The sequence below is a fragment of the Aphidius gifuensis genome, linkage group LG4, assembly GCF_014905175.1.
Source record: "Aphidius gifuensis isolate YNYX2018 linkage group LG4, ASM1490517v1, whole genome shotgun sequence".
NCBI classification, from domain to species: domain Eukaryota; kingdom Metazoa; phylum Arthropoda; class Insecta; order Hymenoptera; family Braconidae; genus Aphidius; species Aphidius gifuensis.
The window spans coordinates 7,161,033-7,184,882 of record NC_057791.1 but is presented as its reverse complement, the minus strand read 5'-3'; the positions used below and the strand labels follow the sequence as shown (position 1 = coordinate 7,184,882).

At 27.2% G+C, this 23,850-nt stretch overlaps 1 protein-coding gene and 1 pseudogene across 1 annotated transcript; both read left to right on the top strand.

Annotated features, from left to right (window-relative positions):
* The first annotated feature begins 11,626 nt into the window (after positions 1-11,626).
* On the top strand, positions 11,627-12,585 carry LOC122853807 (probable serine/threonine-protein kinase DDB_G0281745). The gene is made up of 3 exons (XM_044154228.1): positions 11,627-11,696; positions 11,801-12,028; positions 12,149-12,585. Exons 1-3 carry the CDS (start codon positions 11,627-11,629, stop codon positions 12,583-12,585), a joined length of 735 nt encoding a protein of 244 aa, XP_044010163.1.
* A 510-nt stretch (positions 12,586-13,095) lies between these two features.
* Positions 13,096-14,579, top strand: LOC122853806 (annotated as a pseudogene).
* The last annotated feature ends 9,271 nt before the right edge of the window (positions 14,580-23,850 follow it).

Below are 23,850 nucleotides of genomic sequence, written 5' to 3'. Positions count from 1 at the left end.
AAGAATTTGTTTTTTTCATAATCTTCTAAAATTGTTTTTCCAAGATTATTAGACTCTAAAATCTTTCGTAGTTTCTGCAATAAAATTCAGAGAAATCATCAAATTACAATAATTATTTAGTCATTTTTTAATAATAATAACAAGCAAGTAAATTTCATAAAATAATAATACGTAAATATTTATGATAAAAAGTACATTTAGAAACTCAAAATATCGTTAACTCTTCAGTCATAACACGTTCATCAACAAAATTAATGAATCGAACATCATACCAGGAATAGGAATACATCAAAATGAGGTTCATCATTGTTCTTTGTCATTCAACCAATCTTTGTGTTTTTTCTTTAAGGGATATCCAGCACAAATCAAAAATACGGATAGAGTCTTGAAATTTTTTGAGTAGCTTAATGAAATAGTAATACACACGCTCAAATTTTTTGATAATTTTCTTGTAGCTAATTACTTAGTAATTAATTAATAAAGTAGGCTACTTTTTTGGAGGTTATACATAGGTTCTTATGGAGAGTCCGGTTGAGTTTTTAGAAACCTGGTTAGCCATTTTATGAAAAATACGGCTAGCTTTATCAAAAACTAAGTATAGATAGAGGAAACAATAAGGAAACTTTTGATATAATAATTAATAGGGCCTTAAGACCTTTTTATTTTACAATAAATAAAAATAAATTTTTGTCTTTGTCTGAATACTTAAGTGGAAGTGAGAAACAAGATTTTCTCCTTTTTTTTTTATCTCGTTCGCACTCATAGAAATATTATGTTTCTAAATGCCATCCGCAAGAGGTCTCTAGATATGCGCGGGTAACACCTTAAATCAACTTTTTGTTATAATATGTTTTTTTTACTTGACAGTCACTTCAAAAATTGTCAATGCCATGGAGACAGTAGTTTCAATTATGAAAGTAATGCTGTCACCAACATTAAAAAAGAAAAAAAATAATCTAAGTACTGAAGGTGATAAAACATTTGCAGAATAACAAGTTGGAGGTGAAGGTAAAGTGAAACTCGTTGATCATCGAGAATTCTGGATAAAGTCGTCAACTTTAGAGGTAATAAAAAAAGAATGGTGTCACAATAGAAATACAATGATAAGGAAACTTCTGATAGTTTTATTAAAAGAAGAAAAACTGGGAATATATTCTGCTTGTGGTGGCAAGAATTCAAGTGGCATTCCTACAACTGTAAAAATGGCAGTAGACGGAAAATTTTTTTTCATATAAATATATTAAAAAAATCAATTTCAATGGTGTGTTTACTATTGTACAATTTTTCATGTGTTACAGAGTACGCCGTGTTGAATAGTACGGTGAAAAAAAATCCTGCAGAGTCTGGTAAAAACAAAAGAAAAATGACATATAATAAATTAATAAGTAATTTATGCATAAAAAGAAAAATGAAATATCAAGTGGAATGCAACACAGATGTTAAAAAAAAAAAGTCTCTTCAGAAACCAGTAAACCAAATAAGCAATTCCCCAGTTAAAATATCAAAAACAAAAAATAATTGTCAAATGGAATCATCGTCAGTACCATCTCAACAAACATCAAATGATACTATTATAAAAAATGAATGTGGTATTGGTCGACTGGATCCACAATCAGATTTGACTTAAACAACATCAACTGGTACTCATAATCTTACTCAATCAAAAATTTTGACTGTCAAACAAGTCAAAATCTTTTAAGTCATCATAATCAAATTGTGCCTAATCCAACACTGTCACCGCAAATAACATCAACTAGTCATCATGTTGCTAATCCATCTGAAACTTCTACTGAAACAAAATCAATATTATTTCAACAATCCTCAAATGATCATTTTAATGCCTCCTTCAGCATCAGGCAACCAATGACATTATTGGATCCTCAATTTTTGAGTACTGATTATCAAGCAAATCAAATGATTTCTAATAATTACAACCAGAGTGTATCTATTCCAACATTGTCTTGACAAATAACATCAACCGATTATCATGCTCCATCTGGAATCATGGCTAAATCATCCTTTTCAACAACACAGTTTTCTTCTGACGATCACAGTCAAGATGCTTCTGTTTCCGTAGAACCAGCAAAAGTCTGATAAGGAAAATTCACGCAGATTACAGAATTGCCCAGATAATCAAAATGGCAATGATAATAATATAATATCATCATCTCTAATCGGGCAGTCAATATTATTAGATATGTGAAACAATTTTTTCATCAAATTTCTTTATTTTATGTATAATTATTATAAATAAAGGAAAAATTTTGATTATGTGATATAATTATTTTAATTATTTATAATAATTTTTTTTTATAAAATTTTCCGGTATAAACGTGCTCTCATGAGAGTATAGAGTCTGAATATAATATACTGTACTTTTTATATATATAATATACTGTATATCGAATATTTTCGTATACGTATTTGGGAGCTTCCGAGATAGCCTCAAAGTAGACACGATATAGCTGCTGTTAAAAACGTATGACCGTCCTTACCGCTCTCTCAGTAAACAATGCCACCCCCAAACAGCGTTGCCAACTCTAAAAACAGCAATATGGTATGAAGGAGGGGAAAATATGGTAAAATGGATACCATTATGGTAAAAAAGGAAATTTTAAATTTTTTATTGAAATAAATTAAATGAAACCATGCAATTAATTTTTTTTTTTTATTATTTATTTATTTATTCATATTTACTTATTTTTATTAATATAATTATTTATTAATAATGACATTTTTCATATCAATTTTTTTTAATTTTTATCATATAAATTTTAGTACTCTTTAATGTAAAATATATTTTTAATTAAAAAACAATGGGTGCATTCCTTTAATAAAAAATTTTTTTTCGTTTTGCAATTTCGCCCTGTAATACCGGCCAAAATTTTATAGGAAAAAGCTGTTTCGTGTAGTAACAGTACTGGCGCATGACATTATTTTTTTTGGCTTCCAATTATTAGATGGATAACTGTTCAATGTTTATATCAAACTGAAATAAATAGAAAATTGACTTGTTGTGATTGTTTGTTATTGTCACATAGCTCATACCACACATTATCGTAAACTGTAAAGGCTGGAATATTGCATAGAGAAATTTATCACTTTTGTCGTTTTTTCTGTTTCTAGTTTTTAGTCGGTATTACAGGGCGAAATTGCAAAACGAAAAAAAATTTTTTATTAAAGGAATGCACCCAATATATATTGTTTAATTTTTTTTTTAATTAAAATATTTAGTTTGTATCAAACGAAACTCCCGATAACTCATCATCATCATCATTAATATAATTTTCTTTTTCTTTAACATTTGGTTTATAATATAAAGTACTTGTAGTCATACGTGAAAGCATTTCTTTGGATGGCTTAAATTTAATGCAATTTCAATTGGAAATAACATGTTGACTAGCTAATAATATTCCACGCATTGTTGGTACAGCTAATTTATTTCTTATTTTTGTTTTAGCCAAGTTAATTTTACTGAAAGTTCTCTCACTATCAGCATTACAACTAAATTATGGTATATGGTAATGTCGTTATGGTATATGGTATGGAAGATCAAAATATGGTAAACATACCATAATTATGGTATGGTTGGCAACGCTGCCCCCAAATGGAAGCCGCAAAAAATACGTAGTTCCAACACAAATTTTTCATCTCGGGATAATAAGATAAAAACAAAACATAAATTTACAATTGATGTCACTGAAAGCCTCAATTTTAGATGAGCTGTTTATCTTTTTATCATAACTTTAATAATCAAAAGAAGTGAAATATAAAAAAAAATGGCAAAATTATGAAGTATAAAGTTGACTAATTTGCTGGATAAAAAAAAAAAAAAAAATTTAGGCGCTTTTTCACGATAACGCTTACGATACATGTTGATAATATTATAATAAAAAGCGCCTAATTTTTTTTTTTTATCCAACAAATTATTCAACTTTATACTTTATAATTTTGCCATTTTTTTTTATATTTCACTTCTTTTGATTATTAAAGTTATGATAAAAAAATAAACAGCTCATCTAAAATTGAAGCTTTCAGTGACATCAATTATAAATTTATGTTTTGTTTTTATTTCACTCATTTTGTTTAACTAATAATAATTTATAAAAATTCGTGAGAGAGAATATAAAGAATTATATTCGTACAATTCAGGTGCGTGAACCTGGCCTGCATAAGCCCTAAAAAAATTATCCAGAATACTCATTAGAAGCGTCTTAATTTGTACTATTTTTTACCGCAACTGTTTTCATTTGTACCTCAAAATTAAAGGGTGTTGAAATGGTTAAAAACTGATTTTTTTTCTAGATCATTCAGGGGGAAAAAAAATTGCTACAGACGCAGAATAATTTGTACTAATATGTACCACCAAACCCGGAATTTGTACCTCAAAAATAACAACCAAAAAAAAATTACTTACTCCAAAATGTTAATTGACAATTGAATATCTTCTGCTTTAATTATTGAGGTACTAATTCCGCTCTTATCGGTACAAGTTAGATTACGTTCTGCTTTTTAAAATATAAAATGAATTATTTAAAAATATTGATTTTTCGAGGCACCATGGAATTGTTAATAGAAATGTTTGCACTTACTATTATACTAATTTTAACATTAATTTATTATTTGATTTATACTGACAGTAAGGCAAATGAGGAGAACGTAGAACTCAAGAAAAAGAGAAAATAGAAAAACAATTTAACCCTATAAAATTATAATCTGATGCAAAATGATATGATAATTAAATAATACAACAAATAACCCTTTGCCATTACGTTGCAATAAGATAATTGACATCATTTTAAATCAGTATGATATAGCCAGAGAAGCTTGTACTTAGCTTGTAACAACGATTAGCAATATATTAGTTACATAACAAAAAATAATAAAATTCGTTCAACAGAGTTTATACATACTTGTATTTTGATTGAAATAATGATATAACAATAATAGCAATAATAATAATAATTCAATAATTGATGATATCACGTTGTTGGGTGAGTGTTGTTCACAACCCTGAAGACACCATTGATGAATCTGATCTTCGGATTTATAAATCCATCTTGTGCCAACTTTGATGTCAGCTGACGTCTTTGAGCCAGTTGTGCAGTCGTAAAGTCCTGAGAGATAACCACAAGGGCCATCCAACCTGTCAGTGATTTTAATTTCTTCAATTCCATAAACCTCTGCACAAATATATCTTTGTAAAAAAAACTATTAAATTTCACCTTAGTCATTCTGGGCTTTGCTATAGTGCCATTGTATAACGGTGAATACGTGACGAGGTCACTTTGACAGTTCCAACATTTGGTTGAGAATCAAAAACAAATTTTATTAGTTGACCTACCTTACCACGATCATTCACAACACGTTGAGTAATATTTAAGTTATTATCAGGATCTTCAGGTATGCCAAAAACAATGACATTTGGCATACGTTCCAGTATTAATTTGCTATTATTTATATCATCACTCATTTGAGTGATACTCGTTTTATTATCAGCAATAGTTGATGTATTTATTTTGATTTGTGTTGTGTTGTTGCCAATTGTTGTATTTAGTGTTTGTATGTTGTTGTTGACCTGACATAATTCAGCATCAATTGTTGCAAATTTTTTTATTTACAGTAACCGTAAACAATTTAAATGTATCAATAATATTATTTAGTTTAGAATCAATTGATGAATCAATTGATACAGTTTGTTGATCGAGGAGACTCTTGATCTGATCAAGTGTAATATCATTAGCCATTTGTGTACCAGTAGTTGAAGTAGATGTTGTGTTTTTACGTGGACGACCAAGAGGACGTCTATCAGCCACAGATATAGTTGAGCCAGATGATTGTGACATAGTACTATTGGAGCTTGATTGTTGCGGGTTGATTAACGTGAAGTTATTAAAATTAAATACATCCTCATTGAGGTCCAGAGATATGCTACGTCTTGTTGGAAATCTCACTATTGACATTATGTATATATAATAATACAGCTGTACAGCTGATTGACATCAACGAGTAGAGACGTCTGGTGTAAAAATTTAGAACCTTGGTAGGTAATGTAGTGCAGAATAACAAAGTGCTGGTGGTGGTGAGATTACGAACTAACTGCAATGTATTGCAGATAAGGCCGAATGTTCAGACGACCGCGCCCAAATCACCAGGTCAAAAAGATGATGTCGATGCAATGCAGCAATAAATATATAACTGACATACACTAATATGATATACACCACAATTATGAAGCAACAAAATGTTTAATAATTAAACAATTATTTTATATTAGCGCACATTAATTAAACATGATATTCCACCAAATTAAATTAACACAGAAACCACGCTTATTCTTGGATATTATGTCTCTAATGCTTTTGCAGTTTATTAATTACACTATCACTTTATAATGTTCATGTGTCTTATTAATCAAGTTGTTAATCACTTTATATTTCAAATAATATACAACAATTATTGTATTAATAAAATTGTATATGAAATTATCGTTGAGTCAATGGCGCCTGAGAGGTTATGTTACCAACCAACTCATCATTTGATATATAAAAAACTATTAATTAATAAAAATAACACTTTATATTATACAGTATTATATTTAGCTGGTGGATACGTACTAACAGTATATAAATAAGCAATTAAATTGACTTTTAAGATCAAAAATTGGAAATTTGATGAAATAAGTACGAGAGACGATGCGCATCGCATGGCGTCGAACCACAATAAAGATATTTCAAAAATATATTATAAGATATATCTTGAAAATATATCATATGAATATAGATGACAGATATAATTTTAGGCCAAATAACTATAACTTTTATATAATCGGTTATAATTTTTATATATTTTTGAATATATTCAGCGGATATATATTTTTCCATGCGGGATAAGAGGTTCGCTTTCGGAGATTATACAAAAACCATTACTTCGCACGCATTAAACATTTATCCAGGTTAATTAGTGCACAAGTTTCAGCATATAATGGTAAAAAATTTATGTGTAATCGTTGTTTATCATATTTCTATTTCCAAAAATTAATTGATGCTATAATCCTGCATGTAGAGTGGGAAATCTATTATTTTTTCATTGGTGAACTTACTTTCATCGTTAGGTATTCACTATCGGGTGCGGACAAAAATTTTTCAATGTCCTGAACAGCAAATTCTTAAAATTTTTCAACATTGAATTGAAAAAAAAATTTTCCTTCTTGGAAATTATTTCTGTAAAATTAAATAGAAAATTAAATTCTTGAAAGGAAAATAAATGGTACTCAGAAGACGCATTGTTTGTTTTTCTAAGTTTCCTGAACAAGAAAAAAAATCCCGGGAAAATAATGATCTCGGAGCATTATTTTAAGCCTTCAACGAATTTTCTCGAACAATTATTTTTTGAGTTATATTCTTTCTTTTTTTTTCTGTTGATGATTTCAATACTGCGGCTGAGCCTTTATGGCGTTCAGCCTAGGTAAAAAAAAATAAAATAAAATGAAGAACGTGCATAGTAAAAATAAAATCACACAAACAATAAGAAAAGTCAAACTAATTGAAAAACTGTGTGGTGTGGATTCCTCACTTTATTTATTTGATAATTTAATTTAAATTCAAACAATAATTTAAAAGATAGACACGAAATTTATATTTAAATATTAATAATGATGAAACAATTTATTTAATAATGAGACTATTTAATATAATAATTTAACAAGACACAATATATAGGTTACTGGTTGTGAGGTGGCATAGCCACATCACCAATACAAATTTATAAGTATAGTTCCGACGCACCGTTTGGCTTGGTGGCCGGACTAGAAGCGAAGAGAGCAGAGTCTCAAGCAACAAGACAGAGTGAGGATTCTCGTACCTACGGAAGCCCGGTCCGGCCATTATAAAATATTATACATGGTGCAGGAAGCGGGGTCAGGGGCAGTAACTTTAAGGCAGGTTTACAAAAAAGCATCTTAAATATTTTCATGTAAACACAAAATATAACCTGATGTTATTGTTTATATGTCAGTACAACTAACCTCATATTCTTGTTATTTTTTAATAAAATATAGATAAAATTTATTTATTAAATTAATTAAAATAAATAAACAAAAATCTAGTGGTCAACAGAATTATGTAGGGCAATATAAAATAATATTCATTATTCAATGTTTATCATAAATAAATAATGACTTGCTGATATTTTATTTACTGTTTTTTTTTCTTCTCCAGAACAATCACGATGAAACCTTGGATATTTTTGCTGATTGATTATTAAAAGAAGAAATTGGTAAATAATAATATCTAATATAATTTATAAATTGTTCAATAATTTATAACATTAAGCTCACATAATTATGTAGCCTGGTACACCAGTGTAGTAAAAAAAGTAGTTCAAATCCAGATATTTATCATTGTTATTGTTTAAAAATACCATAAATAGTCTCAAATCAAAATCAGGATTATCAGTCAGACAGAATAGTCTGGATAATTTTTTTAATTGACAATGTTTAATTATTAAATATAAATGAAATTTAAATGTATTATTTGTTTTATTAAATTTTATCATTCAAAAGCTGAAAAGATGTCAACAACACATTCAAAAATTCCAGTTACCATTGACAGTCAGTTGAAATTGAAAGACATTGAATGTAAATTATATTTTGTATTGTCATCTGATAAAATTTGTATGGGTGTTCTTGATGTTGAGATATTGTTTTATTATAAAGAGGTAATTTATTGAAAATATATATTTGTATTTTTTTTTTATTTTATTCGTATTGTTTTTAATTGCATTCATGGTACAGTTGCAGTGTCAGGATGATAGTAATTTGTCATGTAATAGTTGTGATGTAATTGGAGGTGTTTGGATGACGATGAAGCTTGTTGATCTTGGACCTTACAAAAAGACAGATCTACAAACTTGGGGTAACAAAAGAAATAAAATAATCAAATAATTACAATAAACAGTATTTATTTGGTTTTTTTTTTTTGTAGAAGATAATTTTAGAGCATCAATTCTTGATGACAGGTTGACTTACAAAATTATTGATGAACTGGAAGCATGGAAAGAACGTCACCAAGAAATTTTTTATATTGAGGTAAGAATATTTATAGATTTTATTTATGAATAATTATTTATTGTTTATTGAATTTTTTTCTAGTTGAAAAAAAAAGAAAAAAGATATTTGAATAGATTAAGTGAAGAGTGGAAGGAACCAAAAGAATTATTAGATACATTACATTCTTTATCTGTTTTTCAAGGACATACAGAGTAAATAATAACTTTATTATTTATTATATAATTCAAATAAATACGTATCGTTTATTTATTTTTGTTTTTTTTTCATTACAGAGTTGTTACTTTAATTGTATTTACAAGAGAAGATAAAATTGTACCTGGCTCCGATACTCATAGTATTGAAGTTTGGAAATTAAGAAATGTAAGAAAATATTTTATTAAGATATTTTTATTAATTTTATTAACAAAATTATATTAACAATTTAATAAGCTATTTCATCATGTCGGTATGAAAAATATCTTTTGACATCAAATTACCCTCAGGGAAATAAAAAAAAAAAGACAATCAACACAAAGTCCCCCCAGATATTTTTTTGTTTTTTTCAAGCATTTTTTCATTAACTTAACAATGACAATTACAATAAAGTAATTGATTTTATATTAATATATATTTATTGAATTAACTGAAATATCTAAAATGGTAAAATATTTTATCTGTCAGCTGTACATAATCTTTTTTTTTTTATTTTTATTTTCTTTTAACAAATGGATTATTTTATAATTTAGACTCTCAATATTTAATCCTTCAACCTTTCTAAAGTTATATTTTTTTTTTCAGAATACAAACAATTATTGTCAAAACAATTCAAAAAAACGTCAGGTAAATTTTTTTTTTTTTATTCCAAGAAATTTTTTAGTTTTTTTATTGTGATTTAATCTAGCAAAGATGTGATATCTACAGTCACTGAGTGGGAGTCATGTTAATTTATATTTATTATTCAAGCTTTTATATTTATCAATTTTATATTTTTTGTTCAAGGTTTTCATAACATTTGAAGATGATTCGAGACCAATGGCAATGAATACTAATGACAAGGGACGTATAGCTTTGTAGATGATAAATAGAATTTCACCACATGTAACAGCCTTGACATATGATGATAATGATGTTGTATGTGTCGTTGATATCAGTACAGATCTTTTGCACTATCTTTTGCCTGATAATATAAAAAAATTTCAAGTGGTAAAAAGTGAAAAGACTAATCAACCAAGTGCAGCATCTGATCGATTGGCTCATCTCGTAAATGAAATGAAAAAAAATCATTCAAGTAAAGCTACTTCAAGAATATCAGAAAAATCTTTAAATATTCAATCAACAGTAAAAAAATCATTAACAGCTAATAAAATAAAAGAAAAAAAAGTAACTGTTGGATTTAAATATAGATCATCTCAATCAATGAATTATGCACAACTTAAAAAAGGACAAGGAGGTGGCCTTCAGGATTTAACATTATGTAACACGAAAGAATACACTGTTGCTGAAATAATAGAACTTTCTAAAAGTCAATTTCTAGCTAAAGAAAAATTATCGAGCGTGTATCTTGAAGGCTCAACAATAAAATTGGGTTTATTTTCTGGAGAACCATTTGATAATTTTTTGGATGATGGTGGAAACAAAATTGATTTATGGAAATTTATTGAAAATAATAAAAGTGGAGGAGTGCCATTAAAATTGTACCTATATGTATGCCAACCAGTACATCCTGAATCACATGAAGCAAAACTTGCATTAGCATTGTCACAAGATAGTTCATTTAACAAAACATCAACTCCAGTTACTGAGGAACATTCGGACTTAATTAAAAAACGTAAATTTTCATCAATAGATGATTGTCAATATTCAGATGTTTCTGATATTAATTTTGACGAGAATCACCAAGAAAATAAAAAATGCATGTTATCAAGTGATATTGTTTCAATTGAGCCAACTAATTCACAGCAAGATGATGATAATAATAATAATAATAATAATAATGATGATGATGATTACGATGTCGAAAATTTATTCGAAATATTTATTGAATATTATGAAATATCAATATCAGATTATTCTCATAAAGAATCAATTACTACTCTAAGAAAAAAAGATATTTGGGAACAGAAAGAACATCACATCTATCCACCAATTGATTACTCAAATTTTTATCCACTTGAGCATGGGGTATTTTTGGCATCAATATCAAGAAATAATGAAAAGCTCTTGCATATATATCAAGATGATCTAGGACAAAATGTTTATTCATTTCCTTGTTTAAAAGAACTACCTGTACCTCACTCAGTACTTCATAAATGTGAAGAATTATTTGGCAAGTATGAAGATACATTTGGTTTTGGTATAATTACTGCCTGTACCACAACTTGCAATCCACAATATAAATGGTATTGTAATGGCATTCCAATTGCTTCTGGACCTCATTTGCCATGATATTCATTAAAATCTAAACTCACGGAGACTGATATTTATTCAATCGAGCATACATGTAATAAAACACCAATTGAAGTTCAAGAAAAATATTATACTGATTCATATGGAATCAAAAAACATATGTGGATAATTATGGATGCACCAGATGTTCATAATATTGATCCAGAAAAATCAAATGATACTCATGATCATGATGAGGCTCGTAAACAAGTTGAACAGCTAAATGAAATAACACACATACTGATAATACATTTTTAGAACGTATTGAAAAAAATGAATTGACATTTTTATCTTCACTTGGTGAAGGAACACAAGGAAAAGTCAGCATGGGTGAATATCTTGGAACACCTGTTGCTATTAAAACAGTTGCACAACGTCGATTAAAATACACGAACAATCAAATACGTTTGATAAATCGTGAGTTAAAGGTTTTGGGGTCTTTGAGGCATCCAAATGTGGTTCTTGCAATTGGTGCCTGTCAAGAGCCAAAAGTGTACCATATTGTTATGGAGTATGTTTCTGGACACAATTTAGGTGACATAATATTTGAAGATGAAATAAAAAAAAAATATGATCTTACAGAACCAAAAAAAAATTTAATTGGACATCAATTGGTTCAAGCAGTAACATACTTGCATAATAAATAAAATCCAGTTATTCATCGTGACATCAATCCAGAGAATATTATGTGTACCATAGATTGTCGAGTTAAATTGTGTGATATGGGTGTTAGTAAATTTCAACAAAATTCATTAATGACAACTGTTGGAGTAATTGCAAAAGGTACTTCATTGTATATATCTCCAGAACTTTTAACTGAAGAGAAAATTGAATCATCAACATTCAGTGATGTTTGGGCAACAGCATGTACTATTGTTGAATTATATAATGAAGCATTAGTGTGGGAGATTGATGAAGAAACAGAACAATTAATTAATGTAATTGAAAGGAAAAAAATACCAGATGTTGTCAAAGTTCCTGTTAAAATAAAATCACAACTCTTGACTTGTTTTTCAAAAAAACCAAAAGAAAGGTCTTTATCTGGATTGCTTCATGAATATTCCAAATTGAGTAAATCTCAGTATAAATAAACACTATCAAATTATAAAACAGCTTATGCACGTCAACAAGTTTATAAACTACACTAAAATATAAATTGGTTAATTAGTTTATTAATTGAATAAGCTTGCATTATTATTATTTTTTATAAATAAATAATAATCAAATTAAAAAACAGTTGACATTTTTTTATTTTTATTTTTTGTTAAAAGCTTTAAATTAAAGTAAATCAAATCAAGTGTGCCCACTTATGCATAACAAACAAAAAGAATTAAAATATAAAATAATTATTTAGTCCATTGATTAAATAAGATTCTATTATTATTATTCTTTTATTTAATAAAATTCAAACATTTGTTTGGTGACAATAAATAACACTATGAATAAAATAAAAGATTGTTTAAAGAATGATAAAAATAAAAATAAATGTATTTATAATTATTTTTAATAAAAAATAAAAAAATTAAGTTTCTTGTTGTGTGACTTGTGTGTGATAATATCAAGCAATTTTCAACAATTTCAAGTTTGTTTCAGCATCCAAGATGTCGATATTTATTGCAAAAAATGCATTGAAATTGACTCCAGGAATATCTCGTCAAGGTACGTATTTACATGAATTAACAAAACAAACAACCAGGTTAATATTTATTGTTGATTGAAAATAAAAAATATAATTTAACATCATTGGGACGTACAAGTTCAGCTGGTTGTAAGGTACAAAGTTCGATTTAAAAATCTCCTTGGATAAATTAAAATAGAAAAAAAAATATATATTAACATTTGCTTATTTAACTCAAATATCTAAATGACAATTTGATCCCAATAATGATTAATCAAATGAATATATAAATAAAATCATAATGCTAATATTTTTTGAACTAAAGGTTTCTTAGGATCAACACTGGTTGGAAGTAAACAATATGCAACAAAAAATGATAATCAAGGAGGAAAAAAAATTGTTTTTGTTGATGCAGTTAGAACACTATTTTTATTGTCTGGTACTGATTACAATTAATTGATGGCACATGATCTAGCAACACACACATTATTGTAAGTATTAAAAAAATAAAAAAATAATAGCAAAAGTAAAAAGAAAATAATTAATATTATATTTCAACAGACATCTTCAGAGAAAAACAAATATTCCAAAAGAAATGATTGATTATGTTGTGTATGGTACTGTAATGCAAGAAGTTAAAACATCAAATATTGGACGTAAAGCTGCACTTACTGCTGGTTATAGTGATCGTACATCAGCTCATACTGTAACAATGGCTTGTATAAGTAGTAATGTTGCATTAACAACTGGTATAGGTATCATAGCAAGTGGTGCATTTGATGTTGTTGTTGCTGGTGAAGTTGAATTTATGATTGACATTCCAATAAGACATAGTCGTCAAATGCGTAGTACAATGCTTAAAGCATCAAAAGCGAAATCATTTGGACAAACATTGTCAATACTTCCAACAATTAGACCTGGACATTTCATTCCTGATGTAATTATATATTTATATTTTCATTAATTTTCTATATTAATATGATTCTTTTTCAATTAAAGTTACCTGCTGTTGCTAAATTTTCATCTGGTGAAATAATGGGACACTCATCTGATCGTCTGAAGATGAATATGCACTTAGATCACATACACTTGCTAAACAAACTGAACAACGTGGTGATTTATCTGATTTAGTACTATTTAAAGTACCAGGAACAGATAAAGTTGTTGATAAAGATAATGGTATTCGTGTATCAACACCAGAATCATTGGCTAAATTAAAACTAACAGAATATTGCAAATTTCTTCTATTTAATAAAATTCAAACATTTTTGTGGTGACAATAAATAACACTATGAATAAAATAAAAGATTGTTCAAAGAATGATAAAAATAAAAATAAATGTATTTATAATTATTTATTTAATCTTCCTACTATTTTTAAATATATTGATAGTGCATTTCCACAGTTTTTTTCAATATTGTTGAGCCCCAATATAGAAGCAATCTCATGCATCATTGGACTGACTAATGTTGGGACTGAGGCATACTCATCGGTGCAACAAAGTTTATATGCATCTTCATCTAGGTCTTTTTTATAATTTCTTGCTGCACAATAAAACATATTATTTGGCTTTCCACAAGGTAGGTCTTCATTTTTTTTTTTGCTGACGAATTGTATGGCGGTTCCACCCTCTTCTGATCATATCTAGGTCTTGTTGGATCAGTTCACCAAAAGAATATCGAAGGCACTCAGTCTGAATGGGATCAGAATCATCATAAACACCAAGTTCTCGTAAATCTTTAAAATATCGGATCCAATGATCAATCCCCTGACGACGTAATAAAGACCAGTATGATTCAATTCTTTGGTTGGATGTGCTTTTACCTTTGATGAAACTTTTTACACCAGCATGTGAATCATCATGATGATACCTTAAGGCAGATTGAAGAGTCTCAATTAAACAATTTTCAGTACCATGATCAGACCTGATACGAGTTGGTAAAAATTTAAATTTAGCAAGTGCTTCTAAGTAGTAGTGAGCTACGACCTTTGGATCCTTATTAGTTGATGCCAATTTGAGCCATAATATTTTTCTTGAATACCCATCAATGCAACCATGAATAGAAAATCCAAATGGTTTGAGTTTATCGTAGCCATCAATGTGCCAAGTGAAATTAGGTCCAGGAGAAGTGTATTTTCTTCTTCGTAATCTTCTGATAGATCTACGAGCTACACCTTCTGGATCAGCTATTTGTAAAGCTTGGAATACCGTTTGTCGTTTAACACTTAACCCATACTCTTCACGTAATTTTTTCCATAAACTTTTGTACCCTAAACATGATCCACTTGCTTTTAATTCATCACAAATAACTGCACAAATAATTTCTAAATTATCTTCTTTATATCCTTTTCGTTTAAATCCTAATTTATTTAAAATTCTTCTTAAATGTCTTTCACTAATTTTAATGTTATGGCTTGTTGACAAGATTTTACAAATTTCCAAATAAGTATAACTTTGATTAAAGTATGATTCAATTAATTGTTCTCTAGACTGAGACATCATGAATTAATTATAAATATTTTTATATGATCAACTCACTTACTCAAAATCAGGATTATTAATTTCAATTGTTAACAATCAATTCTAGTGAAAAAGAAATAAATGACAACTAGGAACAGGGGGAGAAATAAAACAAAAGACACAATATTCTAAACGACATTAATTTTTATTTTTAAATTTTAAATTTTTATTTTATTTTTTGCATTATCAAATGAAAGTGCTTAATAAATAATGATAAATACAATCACATCATTATTAATTTTCAGAGATGGTTAAAAATGTACCATCTATTTTTACCATAACAGGTGTTTGAGAACATTCAAATGTACAATGATAATCATCACTCAAATCTGGTACATTTAACCATTGGAAACCAGATCCTTTAGAAATTAATTCAGAGCCTTTGTACCATGAAAATGTTGGTTGACATGCAGCAGTGCACAAGGTAATAGCACCAACACCAAGCCTGTTGTCATATGCACCATTCAGAACATCAGGTCCAACCAATATAGTATGAGGTTTTAACAATTTATCACTTGTAAATTTATATATTTTTTTTCCATCTTCTTGGACATCAATCTCCATCAATTTTTTACCATTAATCCATACCTGTCTCACAGGATTGTCCCATTGGCATGGATTAAATGCCTCATAAAAAATAGGCTCAACAATTACATGTTTGTTGATCAAATCCTCAAGAACATCACTTTTTGAACGATAACTAATTCCAATTTTTCCAGAGTATAAACATTTTTTTATTTCATAATAAACAAAATCGATTTTATTCTAGAAAAATAAAAAAATTAATAAGACAAATTGTATGAGTAATTACACAAAATTAAATAATGCAAATAGCATATCAATGAAAGCCAAAAGAAATATCTTACCATTTTGAATAAATATGATTGAATCAATATAATTATATTTTTTAATTGACAATTAAGTTTTAAGACTAACAATGGTGAGGTTGATGCTTTATAAAATAATGCTTTATGATGCTTGAAAAAAAAAAAAACTAGCGTCGATTCTCGATCGCTTTTTGTTTTTTTTTTTTTTTTTCTTGAAGATGAGTTAATTTTTAAAGATATTTTCCATACCAACAGTCATAAAATTACTAATATAATTTTGTAAATAAAAAAATTTAATTCTCGTAATGAAAAGAATTTAATTTTGTTAATATTTTTTCTGTAAAAATTTGTAATATTTTTTCTAAATGATTTTTTTGGTTTTAATTCATTTTTACTTGCTTCAATTCGTATTCAATGTCATGATTATTTTTGAGCATTTTGATATTTTTATTATTGCTTTGTATTCTTTACTAAGTCTATTCAAATGTATTTCTTTTTTTTTTCAACTAGAAAAAATAAACAATAAATAATTATCAATAAATAAAACCTATTAATATTCTTACTTTAATATAAAAAATTTCTGGGTGACGTTCTTTCCATGCTTCGAGTTCATAAATAATTTTGTAAATCAAGCTGTTATCAAAAATGAATGCTCCAAAATCATCTTCTACAAAAAAAAAAAAAACCAAATAAATAACGTTTATTTTAATTTTATTATTTTATTTTTTTTTTGTTACCCCAAGTTTGTTGATCTGTCTTTTTGGAAGGTCCAAGATCCACAAGCTTTATCATCATCATCATCCAAACAACTTTAATTCCATCACAATTATTAGATGACAAGTTACTATTATCCCGACACTGCAACTGTACCATGAATGAAATTAAAAACAATACGAATCCTTATATAAAAAGGACAGTTGTCATCGATCTTCCTAAGATTTGATTGGTTATTTGGTTTTCTTTGTCATTCTCATGTCATTTGTCATTCTGTCTTTGTCGGTTGTTAATGAAATAAATAAACAAATTTTCTTTCTCAGTCACTCACATTTTTTTTTTTTTCCCGTCGTTAAGGTAATCAATAAATTTATTTGTTTATATATTTTCAAATCAAGATTTGACAGATCGCTTGAACAAAAAATAGTCTTTAAATTATAATAACTGTTTTTATTGATAATAAATGAACTGATTTATATATAACTTTATTAATATGATGATGGAAAAATTAATAGGCTTATGTACAAGAAAATAAAAGTATGTATCTATATAATATCCACATACATTCTATTTAGAAACAAAAAAAAAAAAAAAAAAAGGGAATCATTTTATTCACAATTTTATTGACAATTGAAAATGTAATCATTCTATTTTGACAAAAAAGTAGAATATATATATATACATATACACATGTCTCTTTGAGTAAAAAAACTGATTATTTCAGTATAACTATTGATAAATATATGACTGTTATAATTTATTGGAGAAACTGGTCATGTTGATATGAATAATGGCATAGGTGTTTATTTTTATAATTTCTTCTTTCACATCTTATAAATAATTCTTGAAAATGAGTAATGTCACACTTTGTTTAGAAGTTGTGGTGAATTATGTAATGAAAAGAAATTGAAACAAATAAAATGAGGATTCGAAACTTTAAAGGTAATAATATGTTGGTGTTGTCTTGATATTAGTCATGATCTCACTAAAATTTCATTGGAAAATATTTATTAGTCTCACAAGATTTTCATGTATCTAAGCTAGGGAATTTTTTTGAAGAAGTTCTTTGATCAGGCTGGCCTTAATAAAGAGAAGTTAAGGTTTTCTTCATCAATTCTTGATCAGGCTGGCCTTATTAAGGATAAGTTAAGGTTGTCTCGATCAATTCTTGATCAGGCTGCCCTTATTAAGGATAAGTTGAGGTTTCCTTGATCAATTTTTGATCAGGCTGGCCTTAATAAGGATGAGTTAAGGGTTCCTTGATCCAATCTTGATCGAGTTATCCTTAATCAAGCATCTTGATCAAATATTGATCAAATTTCGATCAGGCGTGTGTTAAGGGAACATTGATCAAGTCTCAATCAAGACTTGAAGTCAAATCAGGCTAGCCTGACCAGATTTCCACTCGGGATCATATTTATAAAGAAGAATTTTTTTTTCTTAAATATTGAAGAACATAATAATTCACTCTGTGTGAATGAATGATTAATTAATCAAAAATATACATACCCCTGAAAACGGAATAGTAAAATGGAAAATGTTTGAAGTAAGCACAAAAATGTTACAAAAAAATGGATTTCTTTTCGACAAAGGTTGCCGGAAATTTCATTGTTTTATAAATTATATGTTATTCGTGAAAATATAATGTCGAAATTTTTTTGAAAATTAATAATCAACATTAATGAAAAATAATTGAAAAAGAAGATTTTAAAATAGGCGCATGATTTTTCAGATCTTTAGTTTATGATTTGACAAATGGCTCAAGAAAAACGAAATATTAGCCACTTTTTGAATTTATTTTATCTACAAGTCGTGGTAAATATAAAATTGCATATAATAAAGAGTTATAATCATTTCATGAAATTGTTCGGATATTTTTATTGAGGGTGAGTTTGAAGTCTCAGATTCATAGTTTCACAAAAATTCTATTCAGAAATATATGTTTTATGTACATGACTTAAAGCAGGAAACGTCGTATTTCGTGTACAAGTTATAGCAAATATAAAAAAGAGTCAAAATTGATTTTAAAATTTTTTAGGATAGAAGTACTGCACGGACAAAAATGAAAAGTAAAATTTATCATAAAAAAATTGTATAATTAATATTTTACGGAGGAAAAGAAGAATCTAAGGACAAAATCAAGTGAAAATTATTTATTAATAAAATGAAAAAACGGAGACGTGTTTTTATATTTTTTTAATATGAAATTTACAATTTAAAAAAATAAAACACAAGCTTAACCATATTAATTTATAAAATTTGCATTTTTTTTTTCCTGTAGTTTTTTTCATGAGGTGTTTTTTGAATATAGGAATCATGATTTCGGGAAAATTCTATTTAGAAATATTTTATTATGAACATGAGTAATTTTGAAGTGAATGTTTAATTAATTAATTGGGAGTTGCATCACAGAAATAAAAGAATCGAAAATAAAGTGATCGAGACCTTGATGAATAAAGTATTATGGGTAAATTATGAGAAGGGTTTTTTAAAAGACATAAGAAAACATAATTATAGTTTGCTCTTTTTGTAACTGAATGATTAAGTTATCAAAAATACTCAACCATGAAAAACTGAATAGTAAAATAGAAAATATTCGAACTAAACATCCACAAAAATGTCATAAAGAAATGAGTTTTGCTTCAACAGTGGCTGTACGAATTTGTTTAAACTCTATCTTTTTTAAAAATTGTCTTTTATTTGTGTGAACAGAGTGTTGTTTATTTTTTTTAAATTATTACTAAATAACAATGAAAATAATTGAAACATAAATGTGATTTACTATTTTTACAAAATAGCTCAATGAATAATGACATCAAGAGAAAGTATGATTGTGATAATATTTTTTAAAAAACTATCTTCTCATGTTTATAAGAAAAACAGGCGCGCGAAGCGCGCCCAGTGATCTCGTAAAATGAAAAAAATACAAATATATATTTTCAATCAATTACCTCTTTATAATAAACAATTTCTCAACGTCAAGAACACACTGTCCAATACAAATTTCGGCATTGAATATTATTGAATAAGCATTGAATATCATTTTATATTGCCAATACTTAATTTTGTTGTCAATATTGTTATACAACATTATATTGACAATATTCAATTGTTAAATATAAATGAAATTTAAATGTATTATTTTTTTTATTAGATTTTATCATTCAAAAGCTCTAAGAAGATGTCAACAACACATTCAAAAATTCCAGTTACCATTGACAGTCAGTTAAAATTGAAAGACATTGAATGCGAATTAAATTTGGATGAATAAGTGGATGTACAAGATAAGCACAGTATGTTACTCTGCTAAATGGATATAGAATTGGAGCTGGCAAAATGTTATTGAGCCATCCTGTTAATTCAAACAATAATAATCATATTAAATGTTGTTTTTTTTATATTTTAAAAAATTTATACCTCCAATCTAAGCAAGTTCAAGTGCCCATAACTCAATGATGCAGCAGTAATTGGTGAAAGTTCAGCTTCATAAAGACCATATATAATAAGCTCAATAACCAACCAATAAAAACTGTAGCTTATAAAATTTACAGAAAAAAAAATATAATTATCAAGAATTATATATTCATTAATAAATTTTATTCATTACCTATGACATTATAACTTTACTATTAGTTTTAAATAGAAAATAACCAACAGACATTCCAATAAAATACGGTCCAAGTCTTGTCATAATTTTGTCAAATAATGCAAGAGGATCATCTGAACTTGGTATGTGATTGTTTATTCGTGCAATGTAACCAGTTATTGAAAAAATAATCCATGAACTTATCAATCAAATATAACAACTGTAAATGCTGCAATTTTAAAATGATTTGTTGCAACGACTAAAATAACTGCTCCAATATTACAAAATTGTGTATTGTCAGCCAAGTATCAACTCCATAACATACACTGTAAAATAAAATAAACAAAAATTGGTTTGATGAATTATGGGGTTATTTCTATTAATCTGAAAAGATTATTTAATTACCATTATTTCAACTAGAAAGAATGTACTACCAGTTTCTTCTTTTAATAATTAATCAGCAAAAATAACTAAGATTTCATCGTGATTGTTCTGAAGAGAAAGAAAACAACATGAAAACAATTAAATAAAATACCAGCAAGTTATTATTTATTTATGATAAACACTTGAATATTATTTTTATATTGCTTACTTAATTTTTATGACCTCTATATTATGAGACCAGTTATTATCCATGAACTTATCAACAAAGTAACAACTGTAAATGCTGAAATTTTAAAATGATTTGTTGCAACGACTAAATTAACTTCTCCAATAATATCAAACTATGTATCATCAGCCAAATACCAACTCCACAACATACACTGTAATAAAATAAACAAAAATTGTTTTCATAAATAATAGGGTTTTTTTATGAATGTAAAAAAATTATTCAATTACCATTTGTTCAACTAGAAATAATATATTACCAATTTTCTTCTTTTATAATAATCAATTAGCAAAAATATCTAAGGTTTTATCGTGATTGTTCTGAAGAGAAAAAAAAAACATAAAATAAGTAAATAAAATATCAGCAAGTCATTATTTATTTATAATAAAAACATTGAGTACCTATATTATTTTATATTGTATATCTTACTTAATTTTGTTGATATTAAAGATCCTGTGACCTCTAGATTTTAGTTTATTCATTTTTATCTATTCAATCAATTAATTTTGTCTATTTTAAAAAATAATGTTAGAAATGTACAGGTGACATTTATTACATATAAACAATAACATCAGGTTATATTTTGTGTTTACATGAAAATATTAAAGATGCTTTTTTGTAAACCTGCCTTAAAGTTACTGCCCCTTACCCCGCTTCCTGCACCATGTATAATATTTTATAATGGCATGACCGGGCTTCCGTACGTACCCACACATAGACACATAGCTAACACCTCACTGACTATGTCACATGACATGCCAGTGTGGTGGGAGACATCAAATATTCTATCTCGCTACAGTACCCCCCTATTATGTTTATTTTTTGTCATACATTTAAAAAAAATAGACATAATATAATTACTCAATATTTGATGACTCCAAAACAAAACTTACAAATACATACGAAATTACAAATACACACAAAATATTTAACATAATAACAAACAATATTAATAATTACAAAATTAGGATTTCTCAATGATCATTAAATAAAATTAAATTATCTTTCTTTTAAAATTAAAAATTGACCTTGAAAATATTCAACATAATAATAAGTAAAATTAAAATTTAAAAATTTATATCAGTCATTTTTTTTTAAAATTAAAATTATCTTGTTTAAAATTTGACCTCGAATATTTAAAATTTAAAACTAATATATAAATTATTAATTAAGTTATTTATAAAAAGGATATAATATATATTTATAATTTTTATAAAATTTCGATGAATTTGCGCCACTCATTGAATATTTCCAGCATATTTCAGAGGTAGCATCCACCGTAATATAATTTGGTCCTCACATGGCATATATTGAATGCGCCATTGAAGTTCACATACAAGTACAGTGGTTATCATGTCACCTGGTCCTTGGCACGAGGCAAATGACAATAGTCAACTTGATTTCCCATCTCCATTACTTAATTGACAATCCAAGACATATATATCACACATGTCCCATTGACCATAATATTTTTTCCTGCCTCCAAATTTACAATCAACATCATGCTTGGATTTATTGAAGTGCCTCTCATTATCATTTATTAAATGCAAACAACTTAATTTTATTTTGCATTTAATTTTATCATCATTTATCATTTTGGTATTTACCAATTTTGATTTTATTTTATTTTTATGTTTATTTTTTGCACAATCTATTTTGTATTGTTGACAAGTATTTATTTTTTCAATATTATTATTCATGACCTTGAAATGAATTTTCTTTTCACTGTCATTTAAATTATTATTATTAATATTATTTTTACACATATTATTATCACAAATTACTTGGTGACAATTATTTATTTTATCAACACAATTGTTGTGATTTTCATGCACAATATTTAATTCATTTCCATGGTAATTATTTGTTTTTTCAGTGTATTCATTGTGATTATTATTCACAACATTTATTAATTTATTTTTACTATCAACAATCTGTGCTGGATTTTGTTGATCACAAATTATTATTTCACCATGACTGTTGTGATTTTCATGCATGACGATGATTTTATCTTTATTTTTACATACATTATCAACACTTTTATTTTCACATATGTTATCAACAAAATTCAATTTATTTTGTTGATTACAAATTATTTTATCATTTTGATTGTTGTGGTTATTCATCACAACATTGAATTTATTCTTATCTTGATTATCAACAACCATTGCTTGATTTTGTTGATCACCACTGATTTTATCACCATGATCAGCATTTTTTGAAGAGTCACCCCCCTGCTGATCATTTATTTTATTCATAATTTTTTCTTTTACTTCTTTCTCTACTTCTTGTATAATATTATCAACTAATTTTTTAAGTTCTATACCACTATTTGTCCGGTGATATTCTTCATCATATACCTCTCGATTCATGTTGCATCGCATGAATTTTGATATATCAACATGTGCTCCATGCAACCACAACATGATCTCTGAACATATTTTGTGAATTAATTCCAGTCCATTTATAGAAACTGTGAC